The sequence below is a fragment of the Rousettus aegyptiacus genome, unplaced genomic scaffold (assembly GCF_014176215.1).
Source record: "Rousettus aegyptiacus isolate mRouAeg1 unplaced genomic scaffold, mRouAeg1.p scaffold_m13_p_2, whole genome shotgun sequence".
Taxonomy (NCBI): Eukaryota; Metazoa; Chordata; class Mammalia; order Chiroptera; family Pteropodidae; genus Rousettus; species Rousettus aegyptiacus.
This window is the reverse complement of record NW_023416295.1, coordinates 95,585,851-95,610,240: the sequence shown is the minus strand read 5'-3', so window position 1 is coordinate 95,610,240 and position 24,390 is coordinate 95,585,851. Positions and strand designations below refer to the sequence as shown.

The 24,390-nt window shown below is 32.6% G+C and overlaps 1 protein-coding gene across 1 annotated transcript in view; it reads right to left on the bottom strand.

The window, feature by feature from the left end:
- The window catches only part of KDM5A (lysine demethylase 5A), a 74,950-nt gene that overhangs the window by 37,040 nt on the left and 13,520 nt on the right, over positions 1-24,390 (bottom strand). Inside the window, exons 5-14 of the mRNA XM_036236303.1 lie at positions 24,193-24,327; positions 19,250-19,355; positions 18,032-18,123; positions 17,281-17,439; positions 16,076-16,195; positions 15,242-15,400; positions 12,034-12,215; positions 10,466-10,628; positions 9,260-9,379; positions 6,474-6,668 (exon numbers count right to left, since the gene is read on the bottom strand). Coding sequence (XP_036092196.1) covers positions 6,474-6,668; positions 9,260-9,379; positions 10,466-10,628; positions 12,034-12,215; positions 15,242-15,400; positions 16,076-16,195; positions 17,281-17,439; positions 18,032-18,123; positions 19,250-19,355; positions 24,193-24,327 — 1,431 coding nt within the window. The remainder of the gene's footprint in view (positions 1-6,473; positions 6,669-9,259; positions 9,380-10,465; positions 10,629-12,033; positions 12,216-15,241; positions 15,401-16,075; positions 16,196-17,280; positions 17,440-18,031; positions 18,124-19,249; positions 19,356-24,192; positions 24,328-24,390) is intronic.

Sequence of the window (24,390 nt, the reverse complement as noted above, 5' to 3'; positions counted from 1 at the left end):
AGTAAAGGCTGCCGGGAAAGCCACAGGTGGAATTAAGAAATCTGTGCCTGGAGCAATGGTGATACTTAATTCCATTCCTGTTTTAATATCTGGATTTCGTGCCATAACATCTGCTGCAACCTATAGCTAGAATAAAGTTCTGGAGACTGTTGGACAGTTAAGAATAAACTTTTGTTAAAAATAAAAATAAATAAAAAGACTGAAGAAACAGTAGAGCAAGAGTTAAAGCAATCAAGGAAGCAATACATAGTGCAATATAGAGGTAATGGGGATAGAAGACAAATAACAACTGGACTTGGCAATAAATCTGTCGCTAGCAAACTTCAAGTTTCAGGATGACAGTGCTAAGGGGATAAAGAGGAAATGAAGGCACTGTCTAGAGAACACCCACTCATGAAGCTTTTTAGGAAAAGATAAAGTGAAAACTTTTCTAAGATGAGAAGGACTAGTGCATACTGCAAAGAAAGGGCAGGGATAACTGTCTGGAAACAAGGGCACAAGAAGAAGGTAAGTTTAAAGGGAAAGAGTCCAGAGAAATTTAATCACAGAATCATAAATAAGACTAAGAGAATATGTAATCAAATTTTTATAGAAAAGGAAAAATAATGCTCTAATAATGACCAATATAATCTGAAATATGAGACTAGACCTCAGAAACTTACTGTGTCTCTACCAATGGTATTTAAATTTCTAACTTCAAAAGAAAGATTACAGGAAATGGGGGAAAAAATCCATTTTAAATAAACATATATAAAATAAATAAACTAAGTTTCAACTTTAGGGAACTTGGAAAAAGAAGAGTAAATTAAATCCAAAATAAGCAGAAGTAAAGAAATAAGAAAAAATAAAATAAAAATAGAAATTATAATTAGAGCAACAAAAATCAATGAAACTGAAAATAAGAACTCAACAGAGAAAAATCAATAAAACCAAAAGCTAGTTCTTTGAAAAATTCAATAAAATCAATAAGACCCTAGCCAGGTTAACTGAGCAAAAAAAGAAAGGACAAAAATCACTAAGAGAAATGAAAGAAGGGACATCACTACAGATCCCATGGACATCAAAAAGATAATAAAGAAATACTATAAATGCTATGTGCACAAATGGCATACCAGAGAGATGAAAGGGACCAACTCTTCGAAAGACTCAAGCTGTCAAAATTCAAATGAGAAGAAACAGGTAATTTGTATAGGACTATGTCTATTAAAAAAATTGAGTCAATAATTAATAGCCTTCCAAACAGAAAGCACCAGACCCAGAGGAGTTTCCTACTGAATTCCACCAAATATTTATGAAAGAAATTATGCCAATTCTCTACAATCTTTTTCAGAGGATAGAAGCAAAAGAAATACTTAACTCATTCTGAAGCCAGCATTATCCTCATATCAAAACCAGACAAAGGCATTTGTAAGAAAAGGAAACTACAGACCAATATCTCTCATGAAATATTAGATGCAAAAATCCTCAACAAAATATTAGCAAACTGAACCCAAAAATATATAAAAAGAATTATATGCCATGATCAAATGGGATTCATCCCAGGTACACAGGCTGGTCCAACATTTGGAAATCAACATATTCTATTATATCAATAGTCTAAAGAGGAAAAACCACATGATTGTATCAAGAGATGCAAGAAAAAAAAAAAAAAAAAGGCCAAAATCCAACACCTATCCCTGAAAAAAACTCTCAACTAGCTAGAAATAGAGAGGAACTTCTTTAACTTAATAAAGAATATCTGCAAACACCTAAAGTAAACATTATACTTAATGGTGAGAAACTTTCCCATTAAGTCAGGTAGAAGGAAGGAATGTCCCCTCCTACCACTCTTTTTCATCACTGTACTAGAAATCCTAGTTAACACATTAAAACAAAAAAAGGAAATAAAAGGTATACGAACTGGGAAGGAAGAAACAAAACCATCTCTGCTCACAAATGACAAGAACTTCTATGTAGAAATCTGTAAGAATCAACAAAAACCCTCTACATGCAATTATAGCAAGGTTGCAGGATACAAAGTTAATGTACAAAAGTCAATCTCTTTCCTATATATCATAATAAACAAGGGAAATCTGAAATTAAAAACACATTACCATTTACATTAGTACCCCCAAAAATGAAATATTTAGATACCTTAACAAGGAGAAAAACTGTACGAGAAAAACTACAAAACTACAAAACTCATAAACAAAATCAAAGAACACTTAATAAAGAGAAATTCCATGTTTATGGATAGAAAGACTCAATACTGTCAAGATGTCAATTTGTCCCAACTTAATTCATACATTCAATGCAATCCCATCAAACTCCCAGCAAGTTATTTTATAGATATCGACAAACTGATCCTGAAGCCACACAAAGAGGCAAAAGACTAATAACCGAGTACTGAAGAAGAACAAAGTCAGAGGACTTCAAGACTTACAATAAAGTTACAGTAGTAATCAAAGCAGTGCGGTATTGACAAAAAAAGATGAATCAATCATTGGAATGCAACAGAAACCCACATAAATATAATGAACCGATCTTTCATAAAGGAGCAAAGGCAAAACAATGAAAGAAAGAAGTCTTTTTTCAACAAATGGTGCTGAACAACTTGACATCCACATACAAAAAAATGAATCTAGACGCAGACCTTACAATCTTCACAAAAATCAACTTAACATGCATGACAGACCTAAATGTTAAAGGCAAAACTATAAAATTCCTAGTACATAGGAGAAAACCTAGATGACCTTAGGTATGGCCATAAGGCACAACCCATAAAATAAACAATCGATAAGCTGGACTTCAGTCATTACAATTAAAAACTTCTGCTTTGCAAAAATCAATGTCAAGAAAATGGGAAGAAAAAAGCCACAAACCGGGAGAAAATATCTGCAAAAGAAACATCTGAAATAGGACTATTTGAAACATACAAAGAACTCTTAAAACTCAACAATAATAAAACAACCCGATTAAACACTGGGCCAAAGACCTAAAGAAAGAAGACATACTGATGGCAAATAAGCAAATGAAAAGATGCTCAACATCACATGTCATCAGGGAAAGGCTATTAAAACATAAATGAGATACCACTACCCACCTATTAGAATGGCCAAAATCCAAAACACTAAGAACACTCAATACTAGTAAAGATGTGGAGCAACAGAAATGTTCATCATTACAAAATGCAAAATGTTATCGACATTTTGGAAGACAGTTTGGCGGTTACTTACAAAACTAAACATACTCTTACAATACGATCCAGCAATCAATTGCGATCCTTGGTATTTATCCAAAAGAGCTGAAAAATTTTGTCCATACACAAACACACACAAAAAAACCCTGCACATAGATATTTATGACAGCTTTATTTATAATCACCAAAACTTGGAAGCAACCCAGATGTCCTTCAGTAGGTAAATGGTTAAATAAAGTGTGGTACATCCAGACAGTGCCAGAAATGGGCTATCGAGCCACAAAAAGACATGCAAGACCCTTAAATGCATATTACTAAGTGAAAGAAAGCAATCTAAAAAGGGTGCGTACTGCACTTTTTCAACTATATGTCATTCTGGAAAAGGCAAAACTGTAAACACAGTAAAAAGATTAGTGTTTGTTAGGGTTTTGGAGGTGAGGAATATTTGGTGGTGGGGCGGGGGGCATAAATAGGTGGAAGCCAGGAGGATTTTGGGGAAGTGAGAATACTCTGTATGATACCATAATGATGGATACACGTCATTAAATATTCATCCAAACCCACAGAAAGTACAACACCAAAAGTAAACCATTATGAACTTTGGTGATTACGATATGTCAAATGAAAGTACATCAATAGTAACAAATATACTGCTCTGGTAGGGGATGTTGATAATGTAGGAGACTACATATGTGTAGGGGCAGGAGATATGTGGAAAATCTTTGTACCTTCCCTTTATTTTGCACTGAAACTTAAACAAATCTAAAAAAATTAAGTCTTATTAAAAACAAAATCCAAAAAGTTAACAAATAAATATGTAATAAAAGCAAGACTTGAGAATATGGATACAAAATGAGAATAATAACTCCCCAGTCATATCGTCATATATCCTAAAAAGTAAAATTTTTTAAAAGACTCACTTATATCTTGTTCTTTCTTGTCGCTATCACAGGTTAGCCAATTTGAAAAAGAAATCTTACCATTTAGTAAAAATGCTTATTTCTAAGTCAACTTGAATTCTTAAAAATAACCAGCTTTAAATATTTTGTAATAATAATACTTAGATCATTTCTAGTGTGTCTAGTTTATATTTTGGTTACAGACTTCCCCCTCCCCCCCCCCAATTATGCCTATAAGAAGAGTAGTGAAACTAGATTGGTTTGACTTTCCAGATGCAAATCACTAGCCTACCATATTTCTCCTAAACGTAAACCTATATTCATTCTCTTAAGACACTTTAAATCTAGCTTAATACACACAGAGCCCATTATTTAAAACAAATTGTTTAAAAATACACAGAAACTAATTTTGTGATCATACAAATTTTCCTAATTGAAAATGTTTTCAAGAAAATTCTGATTTTAGAGGAAAACAGGCTCCTATTATAGTCTACCATTTGGGATATGTCAAAAATAAAGTATCTTCTCAACCTATCAATTATTCTTGGTTATTAAATTCTTGGGTTAGAATTTTCCTATGTGGACTTGAAATTATAAGTAACATACTATGCAAGACAATAAACTTTTGATTTATACCTCATGCCATATACAAAAATCACCTTGAAAAATGTCATATACCTAAATATGAGAGCTTAAACTATAAAACTTCTGGAAAATATAAGAGAAAATCTTTGTGATCTTGGATTAAGCAAAGATTTCTTAAATGTAACCAAAAACAGGAGCCATAAAAGAAAAAACTGATAAACTGAATTTCATAAAAATTAAAAACTGCTCTTCAAAAAGATACTGTTAAAAAGTGGAAAAAACAAGCCACAAACTGAAAATACTTTCAAATCACTTATCTGATAAAAAATTTATATTCAGAATATATAAAGAACTCTCGAAATTTAGTAATAAGAAAACCATCCAATTTTTAAGAGCTGTGTAAAAGATTTGAACAGAATCTTCTACCAGATACACGGATAGCAAATAAGTACACTAGAAGGCACTCAATGTCATGAGTCATTAAAATTAAAACTTCGATGAAATACCACTACAAACCTATTGGACTATCTAAAGTTAAAAAGACGAACCATACAAATATCAGTGAGAATGTAGGACAAATAGAACTCCCACTCTGGAATATAGTTTGGCACTTTTTACAAAAAAAAAATAAACATACACATATCATATAACCCAGCCATTCCATGACTAATATTTACTCAAGAAAAATGAAAGTATATATTGATATAAAATATTATACAGAAATGTTCAGAGCAGTTAAACTCATAACAGTCACAAGTAAATGGATAAACTATGGTATGTCCATTCAAAAATGGATAAACTGTTATGTCCATTCAATGTAACACTACTTGGCAATAAAAAGGAATGAACAATGACTATATGCAACAACATGGATCAATCTCCAAGTAAGTATGGTAAGTGAAAGAAACCAGACAAAAAAGTATAAATTATATAATTTGATTCAGATAAAACACTTTTTAAAAAGGCAAACTAAAGAATATGTATTAGTGTTTTCCTGGAAGGGATGAGAGGTGGGTGGGATGGGACAAGAGGGAAGGATTACAAAGGGGCATAAGAAAACTTCTGAAGGTGATATGTTATTATCTTGATTGTGACAAAGGTTTCATGGATATATACATAGTCAGACATTAAATTATATACCATAAACGTACTGTTTATTGTATGTCAATTATATATCAAGAAAATTGTTTAAAAAATAGGAACAGAATGTCTAAGTAGAGAAAGTAGGCTGTATAAGAGAGCACGAGGAGCATGGTACAAATCCAGCAAGGTTAGCTATGTAGGGAGGGTTAGAGAGAATGGGCCAAGATGAATGGACTGAAGACAAAGATTTTCTACATATTTCCCTTTTCAATGTGATAAATGTTGAGTGTATTCACAGCATCCAAAATCTTAACTCTTGGTTATTCAGTCCTTCCTATTCATGGGGGATTAATTCACTGTGAAAGTCTGCAATCACCAGAAATATAACTTTCAGTCAATTACAAAGTTCAGAAGAAAAGAATTTAAAATTTCTCATTTAAAGATATACTATATGTAGGATTTTTTTTAAAATAAATATATACCTAAAAAATTCTATCAGATAGGATTCCATTTTATAAAATCTTAGCAATAATATCGATATTCTTAAAACTTTTTCAACTTGAATAAACCAAAACAGCAAGTATAAATATAAGAAACCTTTTCCAAACTAGTAATTTTTGTGTTCAACTTCCAAAGGGATCAAAGATGAAAATGAATTCTTTCATAAGTTCCATTTTTTATATTCCATAAGCATTATCAAACATAGAAAATGTGTTCAGCCAACTCACCATTTGTATAACAGACTCCCTTAATCGTGTCTCTTCTTCAGTCATGAGAGTCAATTCTTTGCATACCATGGCAGCCAGCCCCACATCTAATAATTCTGGATCTGCTGCCATTTTGAAAATGAGTTCCTCATGTGAAAAGACACAATGACGCCTTAACCGTCGGTAATGGTTGACACACTGACGTCCAATGGGCAACTGAAAAGGACAAGATTCTCAAATTAAATTACTTGCTTTATAGCATATTCCATTAAAGAACCACTATTTACCCTCCAGATCCTCACTGTTATTATAAAGAGGACAGAATAACAAACTCTATTTGAACATGAGGTAACTGTAAACATTAAACCTCTATGGCCCAGCAGAAATTTCAAAAGCCTTCCCACAGAAGATTCACATAATTTTTACATGCTAAGCTTCTGGCATAAGCTACTGATTTTCTGCTCATTATGTACATCGAGAAGTTCAAGTTCCTTGGTTTACATAAATGAGGTAGCAAACTCTTTTAGTTTATTAGCATAACATAAGGCTACCCTTATAGAAAAAAAAAAAAAATTCAGGCTATAAATGGTTAAGTGGACATATTCAGCACTGAAGTTTCCACAAAACAAAACGAACAATGTTATTAGAAGTGAAAAAAGAAAAGGAAGAAAGGGAGAGAGAGAGAGAAGGAATTAAGTCACAATAGCTGACATTTTATTTTTTATAAGGACCAAAGTGAAAGGTGATTTAGATTTCTACAACTAGAAATTCCTTTCAAAGCAACCAGTCTGGCCTACAGAGAATTCGAAGTGAAATCATGAGATTATATACTTTATTTTCCCTAAGTGAAATAAATCACTAAATAATTGCTTTTCATAAATCAACAAATATACTCTAAGATAAATTCTGAAAATTTCTTTTAACTATCAAACTTTAAACCAAATGATAACATTAGCTATACTAAACACACGCACACATACACTCTCCAACTTTTTTCCTATACTCTAGTTGAAAAATATGGGTGGGTAAAAGGAGTTTTTGTTTGTATTTGAAAACTGTAATACAAAATAGAAAACATAAGAAAATGGACCTTTAAGAATCTTCCAGAATTCACCTCCATTTTCAGAAAGTAATCACAGTTCAAGAGTATGAGACTATCTCTGAATCAAGCAGTATTTCCATATTCTTTCAAAGAAACAATCTTTCCCAAGAAAATATATACATTGAACTTACAGTTAGCAAATATTTGTCTATTAATGACATATAGCTTTTTTATTTAATTCTTATATATTATATATATTCTTATATACTCTTCAAACATTTCTCATATAGCCTTAACACATGGCCAAGAAAGAGAAAAACAAAACTGTGGGATTTGCTGTCCCTAATTATTATGATATGTAAGGAAACCACATAAAACAGAGCTGATTACCCACTGTGGCTTATAAAAGTTAGTACCATCATTTTAGTCCAGATGTAAAGCTGCTATAATTTTTCATTTATTATCAGACCATTCTCCTAAAGGACATCAAAGGATTTCACATGTATCATTTCGCATGTTTGAGGTTAAGTGAATCTTAGCATCTTTACATACCAAGTAAAAATTTTAGACCTAGTGAAATTTAAAAAGCTGTGCAAGGATGTACAGCATACCTAACACTAATATAAAATAATACTGAATGTCGACTGTAATTGAAAAATAAAAAAATATATATATAAATGAAAAAAGTGTCCAGGGTCAAACATCAATAACATGGAACACAATAAAGGTAGAAACCATCTCTAACTCATCTCTTAATCATCTCCATTTCCCACCTAGCCAAAGAGCAAGTAAGTCATAAACACTTAATAAATGTTAGCTGAATTTTTAAAAAGAGCACAAGCCCAAGGCAACATCCTAAGTTTAGTCTTTTTCTTACTGTGTCCTAAGCCTAATACGAAAGAAGTTTAAAATTACTAGATCGAATAAGATTGTTCGTTTTACTATTTCATTCATTAGGCAAGGAAACAAAAATGGTTAATCATAAAATTTAATAAATTAAGGTGCCTACAGAAAACATAAGGTCCAATATTACTTGAAAATATCCCCCCAAATGTTGAGGTGACAAAAAAAAATCACTAAGAGAAAATTTAAGGCTTAAAGGAAAAGGATGTATTATATATTTGCAGACTTTTCACAACCAATACAATTTTAACCATTTTTTGATAACTACCGCATACAAAAGCAAAATAGCAATCACTGGCATTATCATTTACACAGCTGTATAGCCATGGAGGTCTCCATATTAGTTGCTCTTTAAAATAAATTTGTAAAAAAGGGAATATAGAAAACATAAAATGACAGGAAAAATAAAATCACCTAATTGTAATAATATCACCTAATTGTTCAATAGAAGGGAATAAGAAAAGGTATTTTAAAATAAAAATCATAGACCTAGATATGTGGAAATATAGTAGAAATAATCCTTGAAAAGATTTGGTTTATCTTTATGAAATCTAAAGTGCTCAGAGAAAGTAAAGATAAGAGAAACCATATTCTCTCAGGAAAAATGCAAAAAATATCAACTAACCACTTAAAATTCAATCAGAATGAGGAAAATCATGAATGAATAAGACCAACTATGAAATCTTCCAAATAAAAACTACAATAGAAACTCTAACTGAACTTTCTAAATTACCACAGCCACTCCAGTGTCTACAGATATATTCATGAACCCTACCCTCCCCAGCTAAGGAAATATGGCAACTAAGAGTCATTTTCCAGGGATGTTAGTAGACGTACAACAGCTACTTGCTATAGAACAGACCCAGTCAGCAGTACAGAAGTTCACAGCTTCAGCGAAGTTGTAGCCCTGATTAAATCCAGAATGATAGGCACGAGGAAATGTCACAACAAACTCGCCAGCACACTGATTGGTCCTGTACACCTAAATGCAAATCGGGAACAGTGATACAAAACAAATAAACAAACAAACAAAAAAAACAAAAAAGGAAGACAGATTTTATCAGTCAGTTTCAGAAACATTTTCTAAAACTGAAAACAATAAAGCATTAACCTACACACACTAGAATGTTAGGTTTAAGAAACAGCCAGAACTTCACCCTTGTCAAAATAGTCACTGATAACAAGGTATAATAATTCATGATTAGAATCAGCAACCAAAAAACAATTCTCAGAGAAAATGTTACTCTCACTGAGCTACTAGGTTGCCAACTTGATAAAATTTTTATAATTAAGAGAATTTTAATTCCTTTTTTTATTGTGTATAAACAGAGGTAAAGGCTGAAAGGAACTTCCACCTACTCTTAAATAATTTTTTGGAAACTAATTGATTAGTTTATATTTAATAGGGAGATATCACAAAAATCAGTTTTCCTGTACCTCACTTTGTTTTATAACATGATGTCTTTTGAAAAGTCCCAAATTCTAGTATAAATTCATTCTTTAAAGACAAAATACTATTAGTAATGTACTACATGTAACAAACTTACTAAATTTACACTTTATCGGGTGTTAGTAGCTTAAATTTAATAAACATTTGCAAAACTAAGTTGAAAAGTAGAAAATGTATTCATGTTTACTTCATCATCTCACATAAAAAGCTGTGAAATGTTTATATGAAATGAGATTCTAAAAAGGTAAGTTTTAGTTATCAGAACTACCTCCTAATGCTCGCTTCAGTAGTACATATACTAGAACTATCACCTAAAATACTTAAACTCTGATTAAATAGGGATAATAAATATAAGACTTTTGTTAAAACCAGGATATAATGGTTCACTGAAAACCGAAAGCTATTTTAATATACAGCTATACATAAAGTATGATTCATACTTTAGAACACTCTTTTTTAAACGAATGTTGTTCCCTTCAGAGTATACTCTAATTGAGCTAGAAGAGGACATGATCTTTACTTCTAGCTACAAAACAAAGCATATATTATGACTCTACCTAACAAAAGCTAAAATAATTTTAAATTAAAAATACTGAAGAGAGACACAAAAAGACTCACAGGCACACCATGCTCCATTAGCACATTGGGGTTCATGATGGTGACTAACTGATGTAGAAGATCAGGCTGGGATTCAAATAACTCAGGGGCCAGCTCCCTCATCACCTCCTCCAGCTGTTCTGCAGCATGAGATGGCACACCATACCACGTCTTTGGCTCCCCCCTGGCAAAAAAAAAATAACTGTTCAGCTAGGTAGAGCACAGTTTCAATGAGGTCGCAGTCTCTGATTCAAATCCATATAATTTAGTTAACTTTGTCTTGTTCTATGGCCACAGATGATCTGTTCTGAATGCTGGCAATAATCTCGTAAATCTGTGCTATTTATTGTTCATAACAAGAGGTAAGCTAAGAGTATATGGATAAATACATACTTATCACTATTAGAAAAGCAATTCAAAACATGTGGATTGGTAAATAGTATTTTCAAATGGGAAAGACACTATCAATATGTACTGTTCAAAAGGATACTGACATACTTCCTTGATTCACACAGGTCCATTGGACAAGTTAATAACCTTCACATGATTAAAGTAAACATCAATATTCTCTAGAATACCTTTATATAACTTCACTGCATACAATTTTACTATCCAAAGAAATAAACCACAGCTAGATATTGTTGAAACCTTGAATAGAGTTCTATCTATAAATCTTAAGGACCAAAAACTTGGCATCACTGATATACTTTAGTGCACTAGAGTTCATTTATATTAAGTTGTACTCCTGGGAAATGGATTTAATTCATCAAGCTATTTATAGAATAGCTAAATTTCTTAATCCTAATACAATTCGCAGTACTGTCTCTTATAGAATTGATTGCCTATTAGAAACATACGGAACATAATGTTCCATATCTGCACTGGACAGTACAGGGTACCCGCGTCACACATGCTAAACTAAAGCACCTAAATGTGATTAGTGCATCTGAAGAAGTAAATTTTTAATTTTATTTTACCTTGACTAATTTAAATAGCCACATGTAACTAGCAACTATCATATTACACAGAACAGCAATAAAGCAGAAAAGGACAATCACTAGAGTTTCCCACTGCACAGTGTCATCTGAATTGTATTTTCCAAACAGAGAGAAAAATATCATTTACTTAAGATCACAATCCTGGGTTAGTAAATAAATACTGTGGGTGAAATACAAAAAGAATTCAGCAAAAGAAATTTAATGAATACACATGTAACTTAGGAGTTTTTAGGGATAATGTTATTAAAAAAAATCATTTGAAAAGTTCGAATACCGAAGGTTTAGTCAGATCTTAAGTATATAAACTTTGAATAGCCGACCTTCCATATCAAAAGATATACCAAAGTAATTTTCATGTATACCTAACAAGTATCATTAGGTCTAAAACTTTAGGTTCTGGGCATGTGCACACTTTAAAAGGACAGGTATCTGAGATGTACCCTCTGACCTCTACACTTCTCTCCTTAATAGATTATCCTACTTTTGGATAGGAAATACTTAAATTCAGCTCTCCCTAATATATCACCAAATATTATTACATCTTTTAAAAGGTTACTAAGTATGTATGCTATTAACAAAACTTGCACATACCAGTGGAGGTAATTGATGGAATAACTCCAGTGATCTTCAATATGCCAACAAAAAGAAGAAAAACACATTCCCACATAGAGCCATGGCACTTTCATACCAGAGATGTCTACATTAATATGTGCAAGAACGGACTGCTCTAAGACAGGCATGTTATTCAAGTTCCAACCAGAAAGCGCATATTCCTATAAAGAAAAAAAAATGTAAATGAGATCAGAAATGACAACTGCCTAATAGAATCTTGAGTTTCAAAAAAGTAAAAAGTTTTACATTTACACATACAATTTGTGCTCTTTGCTCACTATTACATGTAGATATGCCTAAATATTTAATCCTATCTCCTGTCTAGGTGATATTTAGATTTCCCTTTAATTATTTAAGATCCCTCTGGTTTATGCTGAAGCATGTAACACAAGGCTTTTTTTAAAGGTTATCTATTTCTCTTCTCTTGTTTCAATTACGGCTGACATTCAACATTATTTTATATTAGTTTCATGTACACAGCATAGTGGTTATACATTTATATAATTTGTGAAGTGATTCCCCCGATTAGTCTAGTATCTCCCTGGCTCTACACAGTTATTACAATATTAAACAAGGCTTTTTATTACTCCTCCCCGCTTACTAGTAAAATAGTGAGACTAATTTTAATAGGTTGCTATTATATTTCTACTTTATCCCCAGTAGTATAACTTCCAAAAATGTCTATTACTGTATTTTAAGGATGGTACCAGATAGAGGACATAACAAAATACACAATCCTAAAACTGCAACACTGAAAACTGAGATGATTCAGTCACCGCCATTGCCTCCACTACAAACTCATCTAGAAATATTAAATTATAACAAAACAAAAATATCTGTTTCATAGATAAACTAAAAAGAAAAGGAAATTCCCAGTTTCCAGAAACAAAGAAAGCAGTTGCTTAAATTTTCATAGAGGTTCCTAATTGAATATAAGCAATGGACACTGAGTTTCAAACACCCACTCCTAAAGCCACATAAGGTAGAGACTTAAAGTTCTTATCATCCTTGTGGAGAGCAACTCTCAAAAGCAGGATCTAGGAAGCCCAACTATTTTAAGGGATTTACAAAGTCAAACTATTTTCATAATAATTCTAAGATGTTATTTGCCTTTTTCACTATCATTCTTGCAGGAACGTAATGTGAGTTTTCCAGATGATATATGACATGTGACATCACAACGACTGAAATGTAAAACAGAAAACAGAATCCAACTGCCTTCTGTGAAAAGGTTGATAACTGTTGAACCTGGATGCCCCGTACTGAGAGAGAGGAAGGGAAGTGCATTATTACATTTACTTTTATATGTTTATGACTTTCTGTAAGAGTTTAAAAATAAAATTCTCAGTGTAAGAGGTTAAAGAGCCAGTGACAAAACTGAAGAATCTGTGAACTAGACAGATTTGAGGATATCATCCACAATGCAACACAGAGAAAGAAAAACTATAAAAGTGTAATTAAGAGTCACAGAGGATAAAATAAGAAAGTTTGACATTGGTTTAACTATAAATTCCAATAAAAAATAAGGCATGATTCTTACCCTCGAAATGTGGCCTAAAAATTAAATTAAAGAGGCTTTCAAAAAAATACTACTTGAAATCTTTTTTAGCTGTTTGGTCAGCTCACTGGCTGAGAAAAATAATGAATCTAGATGAAAAGTTCCAAGACAAGATAATACAAAAGAGTAAATTCCATAGTTCTTTGGACAACAAAATAGTAATCATCACAGGTTTGAACTACTAAGAAAAGTTTATAAAAAGGAAGAACCTGAGTAGAGCTTTAAAGGAAAGATAAGGTTTGAAGGTAAATGACAGAGACAAAATACATTGGTCTGGCTTATAAAGGGGCAGACTGGAATAGTCATGTTCAGTCATAAAAGCAGTCCTCCAAGCTGAAAAGAAAAGAACCCTAAATGATAACTTTGATCTATAAGAATGAAGAGCAGCAGAAATGGCAAATATGTGGGTAAATATATAAAAAAGCACATTTTTTTCTCTTAATTAAAAAAAATAAGGTGGATGAAAGCAATAATTACATTGCTGTGTTGTGTTTATATACTATGTAGACACAATGCATGACAATGCACAAAAGAAAGGAGGAAACAAACTGTTTTGATGTTGCTATATTTACCAGAATTAAGTCAATATTAATATGAAGTAGACTATGGTAAATTAAAAGACGTACATTGTCAAAAAGCTATTTAAAATGAAAAGATGTATATTATAATTATTGGAACCACTAAATAACTCAAAAATATAGAGCCAAAAAAAAAAAAAGAGAGGAATTAAAATGGTATTACAAAAAATATCTGCTTAACACCAAAAAAAAACCATAAAAAAGAAAAAACAAAGACATGAGACAGAAAATAGTAAAATGGCCGACATAAATCGACCATATCAAATATTATATTAACTGTAAACAAACTAAACACTCCAATCGAAGGACAGCAGACTAGATTAAAAACAAACAAAATAAAGTTCTAATCATATGCCACCTACAAGAGAAACACTTCGGATTCTAAGATACAAACAGGTTCAAAGTAAAAAAATGAGAAAAGATATATCGTGCAAACAGTAACCTTAAGAGAACTGGAGTGCCTATACTTTTAATTATAATTCTTCTGCATTATATAGTTTTTAAAACCATGTATAACTCTTTTAATAGGAGATAAAACTTTAATCACTGTTAATTATAGAGAAAAGAAAAAGTGACAAGGACCAACTTAAAGAGACAAAGAACTGATCATCTTAATTCAGTTTTATACGTGGAGGTCATCTCCTATGTGATGTGACTTCATAATGTTTTACAGTTTAAATATATATTTGAAAACCTACCTGCTCAGGTGTTGAAAAGGAAACTAACTTGTGGTACTTATCAATGAAATGTAATTTTTTTCTTAAATTTTAAATCTCCTTCTAGATTTTCAAACAGAAAAAGGTAGGTAAAAATTTTTTAATGGGGTCAAAGTTTTAAACTAATTATTTTTAAAATGCAAAGTTAAATAATTTTTAATGGTACTTTGACTTTTTTAAAACTGAAGATTATTTATAATGTCCAAATCCTACATGTTTAATATTTTAAATGAACTTGTTCCCTTATAATTGTTGAAAGGTAGCTTTTCTACTATGCAAAGATTAAATCAGCTTGAGAGTAAGCAGAAGTTTAGATACTACTATCTGTTCTGCACCTCTTCTTCCGGCAGCATCTTTCTCCGACCATCCTTTACAGGAAATCCACTTCCAAAGTCTTTTGAGGAGATATCAGCTCCATACTCTACAATAACATCTTCTTCAATGCTGCTCACCAGCCTCCAGAATTCCTTTTCTACTAGTTCTGTGGGAACCATCTACACAAGGAAAACAAAAATAACATATTACTAACTCACTATATAAACATAACTCACTGTAACACAATGTCCAGGTCAAGTGAATATAAACCAGTGATAAAAGAAAACCACCTTTTCCAGAGCTGAAAAGACCAGAGTTTTAGCTATTTCCACTGAGGATGGGAAAAAGCTAAAGAAAACTTAGATGTTCAGAAAAACATAATGAATTTACACTGCCTTTTTCTGCAAGCAGCTTCCTAACTAAAATGGATAAAGATGACCTAGGACAGCAAGGTGGAAAAAGGAAACAAAAATCAAGGCTTAATTTTAATAGCTTTGGCATATTTTTTGATATAAATGTTTAAAAGCTCAAGATCTCCTAAGAAAAGAAGCAAATCTTATGCTATAAACAACTAAACAAAAGCAGCAACTGCCATGTACTTCATGCTCTTCTATAAAAGATTACTAGAGGGCCAATAAGCAATTCAAAGATTCAAGTAGATTTCTCAACAGAAGAGTGCACAGTGCCACATTAGAGTATGAAAGAAATAGAAACAGATGCTAGGCTCCTAGTCTTTAGATGTGGTGGTCTATCTTCTTTTTCATGCCATTTTCTACAAATTATTTTAAGTTAAAAGCAAATCAAAAGTTTTGGTCTTCATACTTCCCCAAACTGACCTAAAGACAGATACTCACATGGACTGGCATATTGAAATAATCAGACTTAAAATTATCTGCCATCTCTCCAAAGCTCTGAAGTGTATATTCTCGTACAGCTTGTTCAAATCCAAAGGCTTCTCGAGGTTTGTTACATTCCTGGGAAGAAAAAAATATCTAAGATTAACTCACTAAAACTAAACTGAACAAAGAGTTAAGGCTCTCATGTACAACCTTCTTTGATCATTTTCCTAGGTGAAGCTAATCCAATCAACCCTAGACAGCAAAGCAAGTATTAATTACTTGCAATATAGAATCGGAAAATAATGTTCTAGAACCTCAACTACATTATTCAGAGTTTTCCAATAGGAAGGTGGTAATAAGATACTTTTAAACTTTGGAGCTGGCATTAAGCTCTGCCACCATAATAAACACCTACAGGATGACTCACTTGGAATCAAACCCAGGTATGCCTATCACTCTCGGTATGTATCAGGGAATGTAGCTGTGCAGAATATAAATGTTCATGGAGGAAACAGAGGTAATGGATAAAGGCATATCCACTGGATTGCTAGGGCAAGCTAGAAGAATGGTTTTTCCACACTATCAACCACACGACCAATACTTTTACATGAATACTCCTTTAGCATAGAACTGCTTCTAAATCATCTAACCTTGAGAATAGCACTAATTCAAAGACCTCTGAATACATCTATATACACCCAGCCAACTCCCTCCCCTTCAATGTCCTATCACATTTTGATAAAATAAGTAAACACATGAGGCATTTCATGACAATGACATCATTATAATCTTTCAGTAAGGATAACTTATACAATCAAATCAAAATTTAAGCAAGCATTAATAGATACTATCAGTTTATCTGGTAGCATGAAAACTGAATGCATAACTCCTAAGCTTTAGAGTTTCATGTCTGATTTTTATTCTTTTTAATTAAAAAAAATAATAAAACAGGTTTTCTTCATTTTTGTTTTCCAGGAATACGAACATTCTGAGCAAAAATCTCATTTATCTGCAGCAACAGAAAGAATTGTCAAACCAGAAACAGGAAAAGAACCTTTGAAAGGCAGGCTGCCACAATACACTATCACTCTTAAAAAACCCTGGAAATTCTAAAGATTGAATAACAAAGAAAGTGGAAGAAGCTTTTGGAAATGTGTTTACTATATGTGTGTAGGCATGTGTTAACTGTTCTTAGTTTTTAGAGGATCCATAAACTGTACCTCAGCAACACATTTAGGACATCTCCAATCTCCTTTGGGCACATCAGGTAGTGGGGGAATTAAGCAAAATGTATGATAGCTGTCGTCGCATCCATCGCACAAAAGCAATTTATCTTCATTATTTCCCCGACCACAAAACATACAAACATAAAGATCAACCTGTTAAAAAACAAAGTAAAAGTCTATTTTATGTAATAAGTAATTTTAATTTTTACCAGGAACTCCTTAATTGAAATAACGTATACTAAAAAGTAAATATAACTTAAATCTTGAATATCTATTTTAAGTAACTATATTTAAGCTGCCTTTCATAAAACTTCCTAAATTTCCTCAGAGCTTCTATAGGCAAGTTAGTAAGAGCATAACAAGTTATTAGAATATAGAAAGACTACAGATCTAGGGTACCTGAAAGTCAATTTATAGATATAAAATATACCATGTCATCCTTCCTATGTACAAACACCCTTTGGTAGAGAATAAATACTTAGAACTGACTAAAATACAGGTCAAGGATTTACAGATTCATATTCATTCTCATCATATGGTCTATGATTTAGGGGAATAGTCTATGTATATGGGACAAAGCAAGGTTAACATTAAATAAACTAAATCTGCAACTTTAGATTCACCATCAAGTCTCCTAACCAAATGAATTAACTAAATGGCATACCAAGATATGAGAGCAAGATAAAAAGTACAGAACTAAATAAAAATAAATCCTTTCCCTCCTAACGCATCTCAAAACACTTACAAAGTTAACAGAGAGAGTTCCTTTCCGTTGTCTCATTTGCATGTTAAATGCGTCTGACCTGTTGGTAACTTTTCGTCTTCGGGAGACCTCATCTTAAAATAAAAATAGTTATATAATAATAGTAAAAACTAATGTTGAGAGCTTAACCTGGACCAGACACTATTTAAAATTATTTAAATTAGTACCTCACAACATTATGAGGTAGATATACTATTATCCCCCACTGAAGATAAAGAATCTGAAGTATAAAGAAGTTAGATAACTTGCCAAAAATCACACAGCCAGTGGCAGATTTGGGATTCTAATCTAGGCAATCAAGCTCCAGAGAGCTTAACTACTAATCTTTACTGACTGTATGCGGTACTCATCAGTGACTACTTTGACTAGTTTTAAGATCATTGCCAGCCAACACAATAGTTATCAAGAATAAATAATTCTTAAAGAGTAATTATAAATACTGTAATGTATTTAGTTAAGTCTTATCACACATTTTAGAGTGATGGAACAATATTATCTGATCCTCCAGAGTTCAGTCCAAAATCTAAATTATGACTTAGTTACTGATATCATAAAATGTATAGTTAATATGACTTCTTATACAGTGAAAACATGTCGAACACAATCCTTGTTGAGTTTTAAAACTGACATGTACAGAGAGAAAAGTAGAACTCAATCTTTACATTAGTAATTTTATTCACAAAAAATTTCAAGTATACTAAGCTGAGAGTACTAGGCTTTCCCTAAACACAGAGTTTATTTAAATGAAGTATGATAATATATAAAGGCAATTATTAAAAAAAATCAAATTTACAGTTAGTATTTAAGTCGTAAACTCTCCCTACTATCTTTTAATACTAAAAGTCAGGGAACCCTTGATTTCACTTTGAATTCATAAGTTAAAGCTTTAGATCACGAAGTAAGAACCATTAATTTCACCATTCTTTCATAAACTAGCCTTTAGAAATTACAATGTCTGTGTCGCATATTAGACATGCAGGAGGAAAATTTCTCCCCTCCAAAATATTATAAAAATTCAACATGATATGGCTCCGCATGCCTTATATTTAAGACTATCTGCCATAAAAAATAGGTGACTTGTCTAGGAACCATGTAACAAGTTTATAATCCCAAGGCAGACTGCAATTCAAATATCATGTGAATCTTGCTAAAACCGTATGGTTGTACTTTATTTCTTTTCATGACCAAATAAGTTTTTACCTTCTTTATCTTTTGTTCCCACTGCCAGGCCCACGACCTTAGGCCCAGCACCAAAAATTCGAAGTTTCTTCAGTTCTGTGTTTCTATTCACTTCTCCAGACTCTGACTAAAAAAAAAATAAAACTCATATTAGTCTAATTATTCTGCTTCATACATTTCTTACCAAAGAAAAGTTTAAGATCCTCTTCAAAATGAAGAAAAAAATTATTTGATTTCTTCTAATTTCACTCCCTGTCTTTTTACAGCAGTTGAACACACTTCCTCAAAGCACTATGTAACACTCAGATTCCTTTCCACAAAAGAAAATCTACTTTCAAAAAGCGCAGTTCTAAATCAGGTTTGGTACAGAAATAAGACACTACTGGTAATAACTGGTATAATACAGGTAATAACTCAATAGAAATCTCCACTTCTAAATAGTTAATGAACATTAACTATTTAATAGACACCCACTTCTAACTAGTTAATGGCAATATGCCCATCCCAAGAGATGAATATGATTTTTCTAAGCCGATTATGCCAATACGATTTCACTTTGTTGGAGATGACCTAGCTAGGGACTGTCATCCTTGTCCCCTTCTAATAAAAGAGAAAGCTTCTCAAAGAATAAGTCCTTTTGCCCCAACCTCCTTCCCTACTGCTGCTAGGAGATTAAGTCTGGTGAAAGCATGATACTGGCCGCTGCAACAGCCACACTGCAATTAGGAGCTACATCATCCACATAATGAAGGAAGCAAAGCAGAAAGATAGAAAAAGCCTGGGCCCTTGATGACAATGTGCAGTAGCAGTATCAATCTTAGAACTACCTTCAGCTCTCAAAATCTTACGTGAAAAATGTGTCCTGCTGTGAAAACTGTTGTTAATGTTTAAGGTACTGTCATTTGGTATTCTAGTACTTGAAGATGAGAGCATCCTGATAGACACCACTGTTATACCCTGAATTTAGATGAACCACATTTGAATGCAGAACAATAATCGAAATCTATTTAAAATACACTTAGTCGATAAGAATAAAAATAAACTACGATAAAATACAGACTACTTTATGGCTATGTAACAGCTGATGTATGCAGACTAGAGTGATAAAAGATTATATAAGAATCAATCCAACCAAAATGGCATTTCAGAATTTACCTTTAAGCATTAGTAAACTGATTTGGATATACTTATCAACCTCTACAGTTACATGATAAACATGACACTACACATTCTTTACTACTACTAAAGCAAAGTACATAATAATAATAAAAGCTAACATAGTGAATATACAGTGTGTGCTTTGTCAAAGTATTTTACTCAATCTGTAAAATCTTTTTGGACAAGCAATAAAGTTCCAAAAAGCAGAAATAATAAAACAAAATTCTTGATCGTACTGCAATAAAACTATAAATAACGAAATAAAAATCAAAAGGCCCTTCCACCTGGAATTTTTTAACTATTTCAAAAAAGATAGTAAAAAGACTACATATCAGAATCTCTGGAATAAAAGCCATGAGCATAGAAAATTTCATAGTCTTAAACATGTCAATTAAAACAAAAGTATAGAAATAAATGAATTAAGTTCCCAACACAAAATGCTAGGAAGAGAACTAAAACATAAACCAAAAGAATTTTGTGATGCTGGAATAGAATGGAATTATTAGGATGAACTCAAAACATTAAGTCATAATGTTTTTAAAATTTATTTCCCAACTCTGACCACTAAAAGGGCTTAACAAACAATGATATCCAAGTAAGAAGAAGCATACCTTGTGCTCAGATCTTGGTTTCTAAATACCAATGCCCACTAAAATGAACCAGGATTCCTTGAATTGGCTTATTCCAGGTCTAAGGCAGGATAAGAACCAAAGAGCTTTTTGTGCTCAAAAACATGTCAAAAAAAATATCATGAACCAGCTTGTAGGAGTTCCCATTAGGTGAATTTGAAAAATTTGATTATCAAAAAGATATAAAATGGGGATAAAAGACTGTAAGACATGTATTCAAAAAACAAAAAAACAAAAAACCATGATCTACAGTGCTACCAAAATGGGGGAGGGGGTCAATCATAGTTCCAGTCATGTACATTCATCGAATATACATTTAAGATGTATACATTCTACTGTATGAAAAACATAGCTCAAGAAAAAGTATGGGTTGTTCTTTAAAGAAACAGGCTAATAAAGGTAGAAGGAATGACAGACCTAGAAAACCACCAGTTTGCAACCACCAACATAACAATTAATTCAGGCAAGGATCACCAATCAATGTTAAAACCACATAACTGGAAAACAGGTTATTCATACCGTCTCATGGTTTACTCTGATTACTCTTTATTATAAAGAGAATAAGTACTTTATAAGGGAGAAGTCTGATTCAAACTTAATGCCACCAATAATGGGACATATTGGCATTATGGGCTTTGTTCTAATGTATAAATGTGTTAAAGGTTTATTAATTCTTGATATAGACCAACTGTGATGCCAGTTTCAAGGAACTCACTCTACTAAGGTCACAGATGAAAAAAACAATTAGAGTATGGAAAGTGATGTGACAGAGATAAGAAATGGGAGTAAGATAACTTTCATAACTTGGTTCTTGATTGAGGGATTACTGGATGGTTGTACTTGTCAATGTCACCAAGCTAAAAAATATTAAAGAAAAAGAGACTTAGAAAAGGTGATAATGATCTTTGAGACATACTAAATTTAGCAAACCTGAGCTGTGGCCACCAAGGAGTACATATATGCACACACACACACTCACCCTTGTGAACAGAAAAGAAGCATGGATGTCAAGACATATTTAGGAGTCCTCAGTGTATAGGTAGTAAGTGAAATCACTTGGTAGATGAGATCACTAGGGAAAGAGAAGATAGGAAAGTACTGAAAATACCATGTAAAGATCAGAGACAAGATAACAAAGAAGACTGAGGAGTGGTCAGAGAGTGAAGAGGAAAACCAAAAGATGGGTCAGAGAAGCCGCACCAAAAAAAATCAAGTTAATCAAATTTCAAGGAAATAAGACACTATACTAAATGTATATATAACCCGAGATGAAGTAGGATAAGAAAAGAGGTCCCCAGCATTTGACAACTACTAGTTCAGTGGTAACTTGGACAGTACAGTTTCAACAAATCTATTTGGCTCAAAGTCTGATTGCAGAGTACAAAAACTAAACAATATTGATAAAACTGAAACAATATAGACTATTTTTCAAGAAACTTGTCCAAGAAAAGCAGCAAGGAGTAAGGCACTTCTAGAAAGAGGTCTATTTGTTTTGAAGATGATAGAAACTTGAACACATTTATATGGGGGACAGGGGGACGAAGGGATTTAGCCAACAAAGGAGGTAGAAGAAAAAGATTTCATAAATGATACATTAAAATCACTGAAGAAACCAGAAAGAATGGAAGTAGATGATCCCTGGAGAAAGGTACACTTTGCCCACAGAGATCAAGAATGAATACCAATGGTTTTGTGTATGGGGCAAAATGTTCTATCAGAAAGCCTTTTTCTTTCTTTCTGAAATACAAAACCAAGAATGAGGCAGACTGGCAATACAGTAATTAAGAACAAACTTTAAATTTAAGAAATTCTTAATTGCAAATCCTGAAATGGTTCTAGTTTCTACCTGACATCAACCAATCTGACTCCAGTGACAATTATTACAATGGGTAAAAGCACTCTATGTAGTCCTCATTCTTTTATCAAGAAAGGTAATTAGAAATAAATAGGATATTTTCATGGTTTTAGAAGAACATCAAAAGGGGTTTCATCACAAGCTGGCAATTGATTAGATGAACAGGGCCATCCCAGGCAACTGTTCAGAGTTGAGTCATCACGTCAAAGAGACCAGTCTTCAAGTGTCTCAAGTCTTGAAATAGAATTGTCACCATATACCTAAAGATGATCAGAACTTCTGAGATCAACTACAGTAATAAAAATCACTTAATGACTAAACTGGAGTTTACCAATTTATAGTGGGGCTATCACTTTCCAATGAATTTCCATTAAATTCATATTTCCCATCTAAGACACCTACCTCTCTGCTATTCAAGTACCTAAGAAGCTAAATTATTAATCACAAGGTTATTAAAGAAGCATAAACTCAGAACAGGAAAGGAGACATGGCATGAAAGCAATTTTGCCTTTCAGGCAAAACAAGATAAAAGTATACTAGCCTGCCTCTCCAGTGACAGGACTCCTTACCATATACAGTATTTCTTGTAGTGGACTATGTTCCTTCTCTGATTCCCACTATCAATGTAAACCATTTCCAGTCTTTTAACACATTGTTTCTTTAAATATGTTAAAGTCAATGATCAGGATTCAGTTAAGTTGCTTTTTCAGTCCACTCTTATGCTTAATTTAAATGGACCATACCTGAGTTCTAAGGGCACCTCATTGTCCCAGCTTACAGACTTAGTCTTTACCAAAAACGTTTAAAAATACAATTTTGAGGGCTACTAAGAAATGGGAATAGGAAGGGGTGGAGTGAACAAAAAGAAATGAGGGCAATTTTCTTCTGATGCATTCATTAGGCTTTAAAATTATTTTAGGTTGCAAGAACACTATAGAAATTGCATTGAAACTTAATACTATAGTTTATAAAAGAATAACAAGTGAAATATAAAACTCCGCTCAACTCCTGCTATGAAAATAAAATATACTAGAATTCATCAGCGTATCTATGAAACTGACCCTACAGCATCCAGGGTCACCCTCTGATTTGTCATTTCTGCCAAAAACTTCAAAATTTGCAAAAAGTTTCCTAAATCAAATCAGACTGAATTTTACGATTTCTTCCCCATTCATCTTGAAGTAAACAAAAATCTCAAAAGCAAATGAAACTCTTTAAGTTTTAAAGAACAGTATGTGAACAATCTCCCATAACCAAATAACTGTTCTACACAGTCGATGCACTTAAAATTCCTACTAAAAAAGGCCCATGGAAATTGATACCTGAGACTTGACACGTCTTGTTCTCTTCGGCACAATGTTCATTCTTGTGCCTGGCTCTGGGGAAGTTTGGACATCAGTGCCAAGAACCTCAGGCTCCACTTTTTCCTTAAGATCTAAATTAGGCATTTGTACACCCTAAAGAATCAGAGCACAGAAACAGAGCACATTCACTGATAAGAGATCAAATCTGAGACTCAG